The following is a 17,532-nucleotide window of genomic DNA, read 5'->3' as shown; positions in this document are numbered from 1 at the left end:
TAAACACCATCTGCTGTTCCTTTGTCCACATCTCCAACTGGGCTATATTCTGCTGAATCCTTTGACAGCCTTTTTCACTCTCCACAACTCTACCAATTTCTGTGTCATTCTGCAAACTTCCTAATCAGCCCACCTATATTTTCATCCAAATCACTTATACTGTATATTTCACAAACAACAGACGTCCCAGCCCTGATCTTTATGGGATACCACGAGTTACAGATCTCCAGTCAGAATAATACCCCTGTCTTCTATGACCAAGCCAATTTTGAATCCAATCTACCAAGTCTCCATGGATCCCATGTGCTTTAATCTTTTGGATCAGCTAACCATGAGGGACTTGTCAAAAACTTTACTAGAGTCCATGTATACACTATCCACTGCCCTACCTTCATCAATCATCTTTGTCACCTCCTCAAAAAACTCAATGAAGTTTATAAGATCTGACTCCCCTGCACAAAGCCATTCTGATTGTCTGTCATAAGTCTATCTTTTCCAGATGCAAGTAGATCTTATCCCTAAGAATCTTCTCCAATAATTTCCCTACCGATGATGTAAGGATCACTAACCTATAACTTCCTGGTTTGTCTCTATTGCCTTTCTTAAACAGAGGAATAACATTGGCTCTGCTCCAGTCCTCTGGCAACTCACTTGTGGCTAAAGAGGATAGAAACATATATGTCAAGGCCCCTGCAATCTCCTCTCTTGCATCTCTCGATAACCTGGGATAGAGCCCATCAGGCCCGGGTGATTTACCCACCTTAATGTTCTTCAAGAGCCCCAACTCCTTGATACCAACATGCCTTAGAATATCAGCATATCCCTCCCTGATCTCGTTATCCTCCATGCCCTTCTACTTGGTGAATATGATGCGAAGCCCTTGTTTAGTGCCGCAGGATGGGATTCTATTGGCTTTAAAAATGATTGTAGTCAGCCAACTCACTAGTGCATGAGAGGATTCTGGAATATTTGCAAACTACTTCCCCCTTACAGGTGCAACCACTTACATAATATCTGGAAGCACTAATTCCCTAATGAAACCCTTGGGAAATAGTTGCTTGCTAGCAGCACGTAAGGCCGACAGAACTGAGTGTGGAAAGTAGGTCTGAATGCACTTGGCACTGACTTGTCAACCTTCCAGCGTGCATGAGTCGGCAGTATGAGTTCTGCTCTTTAAGCGGCGGGGCCCTTACTCAACACAACTTTCGATTTGCTGCTGAATTGTAGCTGAAAATAAGAAAGCATTTAAATATGCTTTATTACTTAAAGCTGATTTGACCATGTATCGACGCTTGTGTTTTCAATGTCATTTGAACCTTATGTATTATGGGGCATCCTTTTCATGTCATGGTGTTGTGGATCCAAGAAAAAATGGGGCCTGAGAGGCCACATGGCTTTAGTAGAATTTCCCCATCCATGCAAAGTAATTGATACTGCTGCTGTATATTCCCCCATATCATCAGGGACAATTTATGTGGGTTGGTGCAATCTTTTCCCAGTAATGAGTTTTTTCACAGTGGGAAATGGAGATACAAAGTAAAGGAACATTAGTTAGTGCAGGGAATATGGCCAATGGCTGTGCTGAAAGTCGTAAGGTTATCATGATGCCTTATAGCAGAGAGGCAGAAGTGGTTGTCTGATAGTCTGGAGGTGTATTAACTGCTGAAAACCAAAGTCAATCTTAACCAAGATGGGGATGGAGCACAAAACCATGAAGCTTTTCTCACACTCACATCCTTGTTGGTCTCTACCCTAATTATTTGGAATGCCAATTCATTGTGTATTCGGGATTGTGAACCGATTGCTCTTTGAGGCCAGCCAGTGTACTTCTGGTAATGGATGTTTACCTTTGCCAGACTAATACTTGGATAAATGTAAATGAATCCTGTAATCCAAAAATAAACCTGAATATCGGGTTATGACAATATGCAGATCAGAACCTTGTTTTATTTTGTAATATTTCAGAATGGTCTGGAACCTGTGATATTTGTGTCACAAGCTAGGCATTTATTCTGGGACCCATGTGATCTGTTTCACACATGGCTCCATCAACTAATGCATTTACCCATGAATGTTCATTGGGGTGGGGAACGTGGAAGGTTGTGAGTAGTGCAGCAGAAGCTGATACATTCTAAATAAAGCAGTAAATCAGGCCATGTCCTCATGCATTGTTCTAATTTCAGAAGTCTCTTTTTAAGTAGTTCACTGTTGATTAATCTGTCTTCTCTGTTGCACACTCTGTGTTTCACCCCTTAGGATGCTCAAACATCAGCTGTCAGATCAACTACGGCCATATTGAGTGGTAGAGCAAGCTTGAAGAACCGAGTGGCCATTTACTTCTGCCCCTAATTTGTGTGTTCGTGTGAAGCATCTTTAACATCATGTCTTTTTTTCAAATGTCTACAGTAACATACATTGAAAAATTCCCAGCTGGTCATTCCAGCTTTGAGTACACATGGGATATTATTTGTATACTCGATACAGCATGCAGGTTGGTTAAGAAAAATGGTCCGGCCGTTCTGGACCACCATTAGAGCCACAGTCAACATAGATCATAAAATCACAGGCATGCTGCTTCTGCATTGTTGTTCACTGAATTTGATCAATAGAAAGTTAAGGAGCAGGACAATCATGATTAAACATTTTTTGGGCTAGATGAAAGCCCATGGTTCACTGAAAATCTCAGACTTGTTGTTCAAATACAGTAACTCATTGCCAAGTCAGTCCAAAGCTGTTTAGTGCCTGTTAATACTGAGAGCAACAATAATTGCAGCTGTTCACCAAGGGTACTGTGGAGTTTGAATTGAATTTTGTCCTGCATTGTCATTCTGGAAAGGGCTGGTATGTTCTTTTGTGCATACTGAAGTGCTCTGAGTATAGCATTTAGTGTAATTTATTACTGTAAATGTTAAATGGCATTTGTTTGTTTTTTATTAGATCTGGTCAAAATGGAGAGGCTGGCAATTTAATTAGAAGTAATGTTATTAGGTTGGCCATTACTTTGATGAAGTTCAGAATGACACTGATGTTCCAAATTAACCATGTTACTTCTTTTATTGGATAATCATTTGTGGAGATGGTTTTTAAAATTTAATTGTACTTGCAGTCTCTGTGCTAGTCATAAATAAAGTATAAATATTATAACAGTACTTTATTTCATTGAACTTAATGTATTTTAGTATCCTTAAGCTTCTGAAATTCGAGGAAGATAGACTTGTTCTTTCCTGATATATAAAAAAATCCCTGAGTTGAAATGGTGAGATACCAGTGCGCTAGTGCATAGGGTGCTCATCTGACTTGTGAATCTTAAGTATCTTAGTGGAAGAAATAACCTGTTTTAAATGCCTTGCTTTTCAGCAAAGAGAATAATTCCAGACAAATGATTCCGAGTTTGCCACCAATTTCCACAGACTCACTCTCATCTCGTCCATCTCAAATTTCCCCACTCTTCCACTTCTCTTTCTTGAATCCTCTGTCTCCATTTCATGGAATGGGTTAGTGACTTGTATCCATTACAAGCCCATGGATTGCTGCAGGTACTTTGACTACACTCCCTCCTACAATGCTTCTGATAAGAGCTCCATTCTTCTAGTTATTGTATCACATCTGTTCTGTCAAAGCTTCCTTCTAAGCCAGTGCTTCTGATATGTCTCCCCTTTTTCTCAATCGTGCTATGATAATTGGCAGGATTTTCAGCTGCATCTGTTTCATTTCCTGCCCTTTTTCAACCCCTCTCTTCTCAACCGGAGATCCCTGTGTCTTCATCTTTCACCCACTAGCCTCTATATTCAACTGATCATCCTCCATAACTTCCCACACCTACAATGTGATGCCACCACCAGAGAGATCTTCTACTCCCCTCCCCTTTCAGTATTCTGGAGACTGTTTCCTCTGAGAGACTCTGCTTCACCCTTCCACCAATACCCACCACCCTTCTCATGGCACCACCCCAGGCAATGCAACACCTGTCCTTTAATCTCCTCCCTTCCTGTTGTCCAGGGGCCCAAATGCTCTTTCCAGATGAAGTTGCAACTCACTTTTATCTCTTCCCACTTAAAGTAATACATTCAGTGCTCACACTGCAGTCTCCACTGAGTGGGGAAACCAAATACAGATTGGGTGACCATTTTGTAGAATGCCTCTGTTCAGTCTGCAGGGTTAACCCTGAACTTCCAGTTACTTGCCACTTGAATCCTCCATCCCACTCTCACTCTGACCTCTCAGGTAACTTCCAACAAAGGTCATCATAAGCTTGAGGAACACCATCTCGTCTTCTGATAGAAGACCTTAGGACTCAACATTGAATTCAACCACTTCAGATAATCAGCTTTTCCAGTCTTATATCTCACTTTCCTTATTATTATCTTTGCCCCTCTGTCCTTGCTGGGCAACTTAAAACAAGTTTTATTTTAAACTTTTCCCAGTTTTGATGAAGCGCCATTGATCTGTTTCTCTTTCTACAGACGCTGCCTGACCGGCTGAGAATGTCCAGTGTTTTCTGTTTTTATTTCAAATTTCTACTATCTGCCATATTTTGCCTTTGAATTAATAGTTCGAGAGTTTGAGTTGATATTGCATAATGTCATTCATTGCCAGACACACAAATATTAGACAAGAAACCAAGTGTTCATCAACAAATTTGTCAATGTTGATGGTTTAAAAAAAATATATAATTGGGTACAAAGAGAAGCCATGGAATGCTCCAACAAGGGGAAAGAGACGGTAGTCAGATATATTTAGGAAGACACAGTTCAGCTGCTTCTCTTTTTATCTGAATGCGTCAAGAGAATTTCTTTAGCCAAGGACAGAGAAGTCAGACCGTAACAGAGGGATGACTGTAGTTAAAATCGTTATCATTAACTACATTAGGGGCAGGCATTTTTCTTTCTAAAAAATCCTGTAAGTCTATTTGGAAAAATTGTTTCTTTTTCCCCCTATGAATATAGCACCATGGCTTTAATGCAGAATTTTCACTACCATTCATTCTGGCGGGTGTGGGTTTCAAAGTTTGCATATATACCACTGAACATTTGTCTGTGGGATGGACTGATGGCAGATGGTGTTAAATTTTATTTCAGATGTGAATGTATTGCCAGTATTTTGAATTTCAATTTAAGTATGCTCATCGAAGCTTCTAACTGATGTACCTCTTGACTGAAGTCTCTTTTTAATTAGTAAAAATGCCCAACTAACACCAGCAAACACCGAAAGAAAAAAGCACTGAAATGAACCAAAAGTAAACAAAAATCATGCCTTTGCTACGTTAAATCTCCATATTATTCATAAACATTTTGATCTGATTAATGGAGAGTTGGAGTGAAGGTAGGGTTAATATTACTCTCCTAGCAGCACCAGCTCCTGACCCCGTTACCCCTTCACCCCATGACAGATGGTTGGGAGAGGGGAAGGAGAGAGCTGGAGTTAAACATTAAAATCACAAAATGTGTCCCCAATCATTTACACATGAATCTTCTGTCATTTGTTTAATGGCAGATTTTGAGGCTTATCTCATCCAACCAAAGAAGGCAGGATTCCTTACTGTAATGTATAAATCTATTCCCCATGTGTGACTGGTTGCTAAGTTTAAGGTTGACACTGACCACGGGGGCTTGAGAAACCCAGCAGGAAAATGCAGTCAGGATCTGGCAGTTGCAGCAGTTGAATGCCTCGCTGACCCACACTGAACCTGCAGCCCTTCATTCCTCCCCATTGCTGGTCCAACTCCTTATTTCTGCCCTGCAATCTTTTCTAATTGATTAGGGTTGCCCCACCAGTCCCTGGCTCTGGTGCCCTATCACCTGATGCTTTATTCATCAGGATTCTCCACGTTCCTGGGATCTTCTGGATCCCTCCCCAACCAACAATTTCCCCTCCCCTCTTCAACTGGGGCTATATCTTCATAAGCAGCGTGATGAGTTTGGGAGAAACAACATGTTAGAATTTCATCCTGCCTCAAGTTTGCTGTGAAGCAGTGTAGCAATGGCTGCACATTGTGTCCTACGTCCACTGAAATCAGAGAGTTTCTGAAGTGAAGCACAGTGCAGAGCTGTCACAATGACATGCTTAGAGCAAACCAGCAAGAACCCTATGTTCTTCTTATATTTTCATAAATAATTTTAATATGATTTTGTCCTCTCTTATCGTATCAAGAGGACTACAAATTTCCCAACCCCACCATCCCATTTTAATTTATGAATATTTAAAAAAAACTGCAGATGTTGGAAATCCAAAACAAAAAATACAAAAATGCTGGAAACACTCAGCAAGTTAGGCATCATCTGTGGATAGAGAAACAAGGTTAATGTTTACCCTGAGCAAGGGTTATAGACCTGAAACATGAACACATTTGTTTTTCCATAGACATTACTTGATCCACTGAGTATTTCCAGCATTTTCTGTCTTTATATCATCGTTGATTTATCCTTCTCTAAATCTACAGGCCTCCACCAGCGGTATGGTGCTGCAGCTGGCACTTTCTCTGACTCTTCCTACTGTTTTGTTGCTGTTGTGAGTTTGGAAAATTTCTGCTGTTGTCCCTTTCCTCCCTGGTGGTCCTTTGCTGCCTTTTCTTCAAGTGCCTTACTGTCTTTTTCTGTTCTTTCGCCTTGAAGTTTTCCTAAGAAGTGAAGAATATTCAATCCCTCCACATAGTATCTTAAATTGAAAGGCAGCAGTTGTATGGATTGTTTTGAACTGTTGGGAAGAAGCCAGACCCACTGCCCTCCTCCAACCTCCCCACGCCCCCCCCCACCCCAACAACACCACCCCACCTCCCCCGCTCCCACCCTTTCTCCAACTTCCCATTTCATACACGATCTGCATCTCAGCTTCTGTTGAAATTACAAATGTTCCTGGGAACAGTCCAGAGGATAATTCCCTCCATTTTGCCATCACAGCCCAGCCAATGACACAGACAACCCCATGTTGGTTTAAGATGGCCCACATTCCACAGCTGCAGAACAAGGAGCCAACCTTTGAATTGTCATTTCATTCTGATTGAATAGTTTTACTGCTCATAGTTCCGCATGCAATCTGTGCTTCGGTGATGACTTTTTGACAAGCTTGACAGCATTCTCTTGTAGATTGTGCATGATGTATTGATCTGACTATGATAGATAACATTTAATTCAGTTATAAAATCATTTTCTGTTCAATTTGACTTGAGTCTGTTTCCTGGTGCAAACTGCTGTACTATTTCAAATTAATTTTACCAGCTCTCCCCTGAGGATGTCAGTCAGCAGGCATGTGGTAATGCAGCCTGAGATATTGCTACCTGCACACTTTCACTCAGCAGCTTTCAGATCAGACCCTTCAAATTGTAGAATAGACTGGCAACTTACAAACGTTCATTTCATTTTAAAAAAGAGCATATGATCTCAGAAATTTGCTGATTAAATGCTGATGTTGGTGTTACAGATTTGAAGCTGATTAATGCATACAGCCAGATGATAGACTCATAGAGACATACAGCACAGAAACAGGCCCTTTGGTCCACCAAGTCTGCTTTGACCCATCCAACACTCATTTACACTAATCCTACACTAACCCTATTGTGAATCTCCTCACATTCTTATCAACTAACTCCAGATTCTACCACTCACTCACACACTAGAGGCAATTTACAGCAGCCAATTAACCTACCATCCTGCACATCTTTGGGATGTGGGAGGAAACTAGAGCACCTGGGAGAAGCCCATGCTGACACAGAGAGAATGTGCAAACTCCACACAGAAAGGTCAGAATTGAACCCAAATCTCAAGAGCTGTGAGGCAGCAACTCTACTTGCTTACCTCTGTATTCTTTGAGACTGATTTTTCCTGACCAGATGCTGAACAAGAGCAAATCTGCTTGTACTCAGAGGCAAATGCTAATGGGTTGCTAACACAGCTCAGGGACATTTCCCATTGCAGATCCACCCCTATCTTCGTCTAGTGTCTTGAAACAGGATAGCTGTGGGCCAAGAGACCTGCTTTGCTGGCTATTGGCTTCAAAAACCTCTGGCTTAAAAACCCATGGCCTAAAGATTCAATGGTTCAGTTTTAAAAATGCGTAATCTTATCTTTGGGGTCTTCTTCACCTTACTATTGGTCTCCTTAGACCCCCAAATGGAGGGAGGAAGGTTCCTAGCATGTGTGTTGGAGCACCTCTCAGCCACATCATTACCACAATCTTAAAAAGTAGAAGAGAGATTACTTAGAAAGTGGAAGGCATTCCTGCTTTTCCCCAGTTTGCAATTAGATAAGAAAAAACTTCGAACTTAATTTGTAGGAGGCAGCCTTCAGCTATTAAGGAATACTAGTTTAATTTGCAAGCTTCGTGCTGGTTGGATAATGTATTGTGCAGTCACCAGTGGATTTTGCAAAGGGAGCAAGTACTGCTCAGACACCCATGTATGACTGGCAGTGGGGTTTCACATAAACAAAGTCAGTTCTTATTAACCGAAAGGATTGTTAAACAGTCAAACAATGTTAAGACCTCAAAAACAACTCATTCAAGAAAACATTATGTTTCTGGGGGTTGCTATAGTCAAAATAGTTTGTACATAGTTGAAGTTCTCTTCAGTTCATTGATTTTTCTCACTCACTAAACCAAAAAAAGATGCAAAGTGCATCCTGTGGAAAATTAGAAAATCACTGATAGCAGCTTTTGGATTTCTATATTTAAAACTGTGCATGTGTAGTGATGTTTCATCCTTTATACCAGTGTGTGCTTAGAACATAACTCAATGCTAATTCTTGGTGAAGAAAATTCAATTGTCATCAATGAAAGTGCTTTTAGCATATAAAAATTTTGATCAACAGGTTAGCTTGTTGGGTCTCACAGGTAGTTTCAGTTTTCAGTCTTCAGTTGAGCCTACTCATTACTTTCCTCACTTTCTTACCTTTTCATTTTGGTATTGAGCCATTGGTCCCATTTTCATCCCTGAATATTTGTTGATCTCAATGTCATCATCTTCCCGTGTAAGGACAAAATCAATCAGTGAAGCCACTCTAGGTTACTGTCAAGTGGGCTGTAGGTTTATCTGTAGGTGGGTTGGTTACAGATACGATAGGTGAAAGTTTACAACAGGTTTGCAAGTTATGGTGGCCTTATGGCACTACTTATGTGATTACTTTAGTTAAAATGCCCACAATGTTGTGATATATCTAATCTCAGCAACCTGTTTTATTTCAATAAACTTATCTAAGTATTGTTTTTAAATATTCTCACTCAAAGCTATCTGATGTTCTTTGTACCATTTTTAATCAGCAGATTAGTGAGTGGTCTGCAGATGTTTGTTGTAAAACAGCAGATTTATCAATCATTGACTGCCTAAACCAGAGCTCCACAGAGGACAGGGGCTGCTCACCTCAGGCTTCCACCTAGCGCAGTGACCACCTACTCCAGGACTCCACCCAGGAGGGGTGGAGGTGACTGGGTACCACAGAGGACAGTGACTGTCTGAATCGTGGCTCCACTCTGAAAGGAGAGTTGTGATTTTAAATTTAGACAAGATATTGTTTAAGCCACGTTTTGAATATTAGGCATAACTTACAAATTCAGGATGCATTTTGTTGGTGACATTACTATGAAATATCTTGTCCTTTACAAGCTTGGATTATATATATATCCCATACAAGGTGTTGGTGAGGCCACATCTGAGTACTGTACACAGTTCTGGTCTCCTTATTTAAGAAAGGACATACTAGCATTGGAGGCAGTCCAGAGAAAATTCACTTGGCTAATTCTTGAGATGAGAGGGATGTCCTATGACTAATGGCTAAAAAAGTTAGACCTATATTTTTTAGGTTCTGAAGAATGAGGCGTTTTCTTATTAAAACATATAAGGTCCCAAGGGGCACGACAGGGTAAATATTGTGATGTTTCCACCAGTGGGAGAGTCTTGATCAAGGGGTCATAGTTACAAGACAGGATGTGGTCATCTTAAACTGAGGTGCATTGGAATTTCTTTTTGCAGAGAGTGATGAATCTTTGGAATTTTCTGCCCTGGAGGGTTGTGGAAGGTAGATCACTAGAGTTACTACGAGGAGGTGGCTAAATTTTTGAAAGAATGGGGAATTGAGGGCCATGTGGAAATGGCACAGAAGAGGCCTGAGGCACATCAACCATGATCCTACCGAATGCGAGGTCAGGCTTGAGGGGCCTCATGGCCAGTTCCTGTGCTTGTGTTCTTGTCTATACCTAACATTAAATTTTAAGTTAGTGATGGTCACTTTTGTGGCATTAACAGTAAATGAGCCTTTTTCAAAATTTGTATATGTCATAATAAGATTTGCAACAAATCATGGAATTACTATTTGTCCCAGAATTTAACAATTTCAGTCATTCACTCAAATGAAACATTCCTAATGGCTCATGTCCTTAAAATGAGTTTACAAAAATTGGCAACTTCAAATTGCCTCCTTCAGAATTGTTTATTTCTTTGATTGCAATGGAGTCAAGAAATCTTCTGTCAGCAGGAAAATTGAAGTCAAAACATTGTCCCTGAAACTCGATACTTCATCTGGAAGGAAGTAGTAGTGCATTTTTAGTTCTTTAATGAGTAATAGCCAGATTGACTGATTATTTTTTTAATTCTGTTCTTTCTGTGCATGTCTGGGCTTTGTGTGATTGATAAATGTGTGTTTAAATGGTGGTTATGCAAGTACTTCTGGAACGTAAACATTGCATTAAAATAAATATTTTACAATCTCAACATTTTTTCTAACATGTCCTGTTTACTTAGAGGAAGTCTTGATGTGCCTACATGGCACAGAGCAATTTTCAGTTTACTTTAGCAGAGTACTGATTAACCCCTTTGACGAGGATCAGTGTTGTGTTATGTAATGGCAAGGGCTTGTCCTCTGATTGCTCTGTAACATTCTACCCTCAGTGTCACATAAAATTGTTGTCATTTTACTAAAATGTTTTTCATTAACTTGTTGTGTTGGGTTCAATAGATGTTTATTTTGAAGTGGAGTGTGGAATGCAATGGAGAATTGGCCCACAAAGGGGTTGCTCTATGTTATATGTCTTAAGAAACACAATATTGGACTACAGTGACTGTAATCCATGAAGGACTTGCAAGGGATTATTCCATCACTGGAGCCCCCAGCAAGGAGCAATATGATTCCCAACTTTTGCACTGTATGATTTCTGCTCCTGTCAGAGAGTGTTTGATGATGAAGTGTTTTTAATATGGAGTGTGCCATAATGCCTGCCTTTGTGGAAGAAGGAGATACATAGAAGAGTGTAGACTCCACATCGCACCCTTTCCCTGTAAAAATTGGGTTCTCTTTATAGTAATCTAGCCCACTGTCATCTATGTTGCCAATACTACTGACATAGTCCCTTAGGAAAACTGGGTTTCCAGTTGCATAATTCTCATAATAAACTGGGTTTCCAAGAGGGCTGCCCAGGGGAATTGTCTGGTTTGTTTCACCCAGTGAACCACTGGCATATTGCTCAGAAGGGAAATTTATCCTAATGTTAGCCTGTGGTAATTGTCTCTTTCCTTATACCCACAGGTTGCATGTATGAAAAAGGTCCCAGACATTTTTATGATGACACCTGTGTAGTTCCTGAAAAGTTTGACAGTAAGTGAATCTACCCTTAATTTTTAAAACTACCATGCCAAAAATGGGATTTATTGTTTGGGGAGGGAACAAATTCTTCAACCCAAATTTGGTTTGAATTGCAAAGAACGAACTGCTGGAGGAGCTCAGTGGGTTAGGCAGTGTCTGTAAAGGGAAGTGGGCAGTTGACGTTTTGGGTCAAGACCCTTCATCTGGACTGGAGTACAGATGAAGCATCTCGACCTGAAATGTCGACTGTCCATTTCCCTCTACAGATGCTGCCTGATTTGCTGAGTTCCTCCAGCAGCTCATTCTTTGCCTCAGATTCCAGCGTCTGCATTCTCATGTGTTTCCTTGGGTTTATATTGGGATGAAATTCCAGAGCACAGGAAAATATGAATTATGTTTAATAACTGAAAGACATTTTATCCAAAATTTCTTTTTGAGAACAATGTACTATGAATTTCCCCTTGATTGTCTACACTGTGTGGTGAAAGATCAATGGTAGTTCCAAGAGACACTAGAGTAACAAATCTCCACTAACCATTGACTGAAGTTATAGTTGTCAATCAGGAGGTTCATCTGAGGAAATTCCCAGCAATAATATCTCTTTGCACGGTGCTCCAGTACACATGAGGGAACAGTGCTTTATATTGGTTGGTGGGGGTGTATGATGTTAGTATTTTGGAACTGATAGTGCTGCTGAGAGGGTATAGTTCAGGAAAGCATTCACTGAATGGAGGGAATTGGGAAGATGTGCCTTTAGATTCAGTTGATCAGAATATCAGATGTAAATTTGAATCAAAAGTCTGAATGCCATGCTTATTTTCTGCAGGTAAAATTATTTCCACTGCTGTCCATTTGCAAGTATTTGGTTATATGGTACCTGAAACAAAAAAATATTCAGCTGAAAAATGAGAGAAATTCCCGTAACAAATAGTCTTTGCATTATTATTTTGGTACCATACTTGAAGAATGTTTGCCTTCTGTAAATATAATGGAAGTATTTAAATTAAGTAGACGTCACATGTAATTTAATTACGGGCACGTCATGTTTTTAATTATTGTATCATTTTAATTAAGCACACTTCACATGATCTTAAGTACACATCATGTGATTTTAAGAGACAGAAATTATTTATTTTCTGTTGCATTCTGCATCTATTGTTGTCCTTCTATCCCAGTGCTTTCACCTATAGACAGTTAATCCTTCCAGTGGCAGATTTCCAAATTCCTATTGTTAGAGATCCCATTGATCAAAGACATCATGATTGTTGACTCATAATTTGAAATAACATTGATACATGTGTTGTTGAAGGGGCAGTTATGGCTGCTAGTGATGTTTCTAACCTTGCTATAGCACTGCACTGATGCATTATGCATTTTAACAGGAAAACATCTTCCAGATGCATCTGGGAGACGTAAGGGAAATTGAATATGAAACCAAAGTAAGAATAGGTGGAGTCAATAAAAGGCTGCACTAAAATTTAGATTTTTAAGAGGGCAGGAAGAGAGAGATGTGAAAAACTAGCCAAAGTGAACTTACTTGACTGAAGACGTATTTGACTGTGGTAGAACAAGTGGAGAGGAAACTGCTCAAGTAAGATCTGGTTTGGTGTGCTTCATTGCTAAGGGAGATACAAGAACCTGTTGGAGGGATTCAAATAGAACTGCTGAAGAGACTAGTGTAGATGTGGGAGATAAAAGCACAGTGGAGGACTCTGTGAAGGAAGGGAGTGAGGACACGAAAAGTAATTGCAGAGACAGAGGGGTCAAATATTTATTTCGAGGAAGTGTGGCATTAGCAGTTGCAAAGAGGATGAAATTGTTGTGGAATGGTGATATAAACTTGCAAATTATCAAATAAAGAAAGAGTGAATATTTGTTCCCAAATTTATGATTTTGTCCTGTTTCATTTCCCCTCATTAATAAAGGCAATTACAGCAGAAATGCTGTTGATGTTCTTTGTGAATGACATTTTTATTCTCCAGGAAAATTTTGTCCCCTCTATTAGTTAACTGGAAATAAAGAATCCAAATGCAATTAGAAGGCTTTTTGCATTATAGAGAAAATTCTTCATATCTTCCACAAACATCTATCATTTCTCAAACAATATGTGCTCCTTGTAACTAATTTACTACAATTCTATTTTGATAAAAGCAATACAAATGGCAAGCATTTCTGTTATGACATGAGCCTTCACAAGAAATACCTATTCACAGTAGCTTCAGAGTGGGTGATTGAACAGTAACGGAATAGAGGCTAAAGAAAGAGTAAAAATACTGTTCCCAATTGGGTTCAAACGATTCTCTGTTCTTTCTCTGGGGTTGTTGTGAATCTTCCACCAAAGCTATGGTGGATGATTGGGAGAAGCTGTGCAGATTTCCGCTCTAGTCCGATATGATTAAATCCAGCTGCACTTCAGCAATTGATAGTTTTCCTGAAGGTGGATGTTGAATGTCTACAACATAAGCTATCAACATTTACACATACCACGACTTCATAGGATAGTATATTAGGTACTAACAATGGGATGCTCATTTAACAGATCATAATGGTCATTTTCAACTTTTTCTATGAAGATAAATGATGAAGCAGATTGCCTGTCTTTTACAGAACTTAACTGAATTTATTGAAATCATTGAGATGAAAAATGGATGAGTTCTATCATCAATGGGCTATCTACTGCATCACATTACCATCCAGACAGCAAACTGGAAAAAAAATAACTAAATTCTGTGATTTATTGTGAGAATCGCCATAAATTTCCACATGCAAACATATAAGAGAGTCAGGATGTGCAGACCAATAGATCACCTACCAAGCTCCTGTTTTTCACTCAGTTCCTTGTCTAGTATTGAAAGCCAATAAACAACTGGAAATCTGAAATAGAAGCAGAAAACGTTGGAAGTACTCAGCATGTCAGGCAACATCTGTAGAGAGAGAAACAGAGTTAATGTTTTAGGTTGATAACCATTCACCTAATATTATTAAACTTATACACCTGGTATGATAAACCTTGAGCAAGACTCAGTGGAAAGAAGTGATTGACCAATCTGCTGTTGCCCACTGTGTGCCCCCCAGCATTTTTTGCAACTATTTTGACTGATAACCGATTCCCTCCTTACTTAGCCATTTTCTCGCCTCCATGTAGGGCAGCACCGTGATGCTGCTAGTAGAGTTGCTGCCTCACAGTTCCCGTGACCTGAGCTCAATGCTGACCTCAGATGCTGTTTGTGTGGAGTTTGCATGTTCCCCCTGTAACCCATGTGGATTTATCCTACGTGCTCTGGTATCCTCCTGCATCCTAAGGTTTGTAGTTAATTGGACAATGTAAATTTCCCCTAGTGTGTTGATAGCGATAGAACCTGGGGGCAGTTGATGGCAATGTGAAGGGAATAAAATGGAATTAATGTAGAATTAGTATAAATGGGTACCTGGTGGTCAGCACAGACATGGTGGGCTGAAGGGCCTTTTTCTGTGCTGTGTGACTCTATGACTCTTATCTATGTTGGGGGAACTGGTTTACATCACACTTCTATAGAAAATTTTCCACTGTCAATAAAACTATTTAACAGTCTAGTCCACTGAATAAACATATAGATAGGGGAGATGAAATTATAGGTTGTCTGAAGTAACACCAGGCATAGCAGAATTCTGCATAGAATTCATGCACAATAAAAAGGAAATATAAACAGAAAATGAGGAAAGTATACATCAAATCTGTCAGCATTTTGATAGAAAAGAGTCACTAAGGGCTTTCATCAAATTATCAGGTATTTTCAGAAACATAATAAGCTCACAGGACAAGTAGGGGAGCCAGGAACTGGATTAAAGACTTGGAAACATTACTTCAACAGAACTATGTATCCAATTCCTTTTTAAGATGGTGGAGAGCGGCAGTAACATTGATGTTATACCTTTAACAGAGCAAAAGGTCCCAAGACATTCAATATTATGGAGGTCAGAGTCAGGTAGTTTAGGGCTTGGGAAAACAAAGGGAAGCAGGATCTTAGAGAAAATCCTTTTACAATAATCCTTGTGGATCAGGATAAAGCAGGAAGCCTTTGGCCTTGCTCTTGATCTATCCTAGGCCAATCGGTGACTTCCCACCAATTGACTTCTGACCTCTTTCCTCCACCACTTCCCTATCAGTAGCCTTCTCCTCTCTGTCAGGGGATCATCTCCAGATGTCCCCAGTTACAGCCTCCTACAGCTGGAGACCTCTCCTTACCACTAGCTAGACTGTTGATTTGGCTGGCTGCCAGGTGGGAAATGGAACAGAAAGGATAATGAGGTTGTGCTGTTAACATTGGCAGGATCTCTGTGCCACAGGCCCTGCTGCGCTCTTCGCCAGCTTTCAATTTCATCTGCACTCCCTCAGTAATCACGGGGTGCAGTAGCCCCAAAAGCTTTTGGGAGTAGAATATCTGAATCACCTCACCAGTGATCTTTTATATCATTTGAAACATTCTTCTTTTTAAAATGAAATTACATTTTTTCAAAAATATACTTTATTCATAAAATTAGCAATACAGGCAACACCCATGTTTGGGACAGTTGCGTTCCCAGAAAGTGGTTCGTATCATGGTTTTCTATAATGTGAAGCCATGTCATCTGCTTCAAGTAATGCGAGTTGAAAAAAAAGTTGTGTTTATTTATTTACTATTTTTCTCATAAATTTTGTCAGAGTGAATTTTCTCAAATTTTGTATAGTGATTTGTGAATTCTGTAAGGGCAAATTTCTATAACCCGAACGGTCATAACATGGGGGTCACCTGTATATGATACAGTGCATTCATATGTCACCATCCACTATACAAGCTGAATAATTCCATTTGTGTACGAGGTTCACATTATATCAGCATGACATCAATTTTAATTTCACATTTGTTCAAAGAGCGATGGGTTGGACAGGATTTCATGCGGGTCCTCAGTGCGCAGTGTAGGGACAGCCTTAAACTGTGGCCTTTCCCTGTGTATGCTTTGCGGCTGCTGCACCATGTTTCATAGTTCTGAACCTTGGAATGTACCAGGCTGCAGGATTCAGTTGTAGACAGCTCCTTGCACTGAAAGATCAGCGTGCTTAAGGCAGACCAAACTGCATCTTTCATTGAGTTGCTGATCGTCCAGCAGCAGTAGATTTATCTTTCAAGGATCTGAAAGGGAGAGGCCCTTCTCATCACCAGACAAGCAACTACTTTGAGTCACTCTGTTTTTTTATTTCAAAAATAAAAATTTATTCATAATAAAAATACATACAAAAGAACAAACACAGTGCAAAACTTTTTACTTTCATGGTCAATACATTCAGTAGTGTTAAACCATAGCACCATTGTCACTCATGTGGCCACTCTGTTTTATCTATAGAGTACTATACCCAAGACGCAAAATAAAAAAACAGTAAACTTGGACAATGACGCACTCCAGTGAAAGTATCTTTTAAAGTGAGAATGAGTGGAACCTGTTGGGAACATGACTGCATCTTAACATTGATGTTCAGATCTATTTTGCAACTTCCAACTGGATCCCAACTAATTCAATATCCTCACCATAATCTAAAATCAAGTTCAGCAAGTTTTCTTTAAGCACCGAGGCATCATGGGATGGGATCAATAAACATTCAATACAGTCACCCGCAATTACTCCTTCCACTAATCTATGTAAAAGATTAACCTACTCACCTAGCAGAGAGGGAAATTTTTAATGACTGTATGTGGTTAAGCATTTGTACATCAGTTTCACAGTGAGACTTCAGATCTTGGAACAAGCCCAGTTAAGATGACTTTAGATTATTTGCCCACAAAATTCAGCACCATGCTATCTGCTCTCCATTCAGAGAGCAAAGTAAATATCATTCTCTTGCCAATGAGCAGCACATAGAGCAAGCATGTGGTATTCTGCAGATCTTTATGCCCAATATTTATATCAAGCATCTAATTTATTGATAGCAATAGATGAATAAAGTTAGACTGGA

General features: G+C 39.8%; 1 protein-coding gene across 2 annotated transcripts in view; it reads left to right on the top strand.

Annotated features, from left to right (window-relative positions):
- etv1 (ETS variant transcription factor 1) overlaps positions 1 to 17,532 on the top strand; it is a 104,220-nt gene that overhangs the window by 66,394 nt on the left and 20,294 nt on the right. For both annotated transcript variants that reach the window (XM_052015545.1, XM_052015547.1), the window contains one exon: positions 11,508 to 11,576. In XM_052015545.1, the coding sequence (XP_051871505.1) occupies positions 11,508 to 11,576 (69 nt within the window). The remainder of the gene's footprint in view (positions 1 to 11,507; positions 11,577 to 17,532) is intronic.

Source organism: Pristis pectinata, chromosome 5 (assembly GCF_009764475.1).
Source record: "Pristis pectinata isolate sPriPec2 chromosome 5, sPriPec2.1.pri, whole genome shotgun sequence".
In the NCBI taxonomy this organism is placed as follows: Eukaryota; Metazoa; Chordata; class Chondrichthyes; order Rhinopristiformes; family Pristidae; genus Pristis; species Pristis pectinata.
Note: the sequence above shows the minus strand (reverse complement) of the source record. Positions and strands in the feature narration are given on the sequence as shown.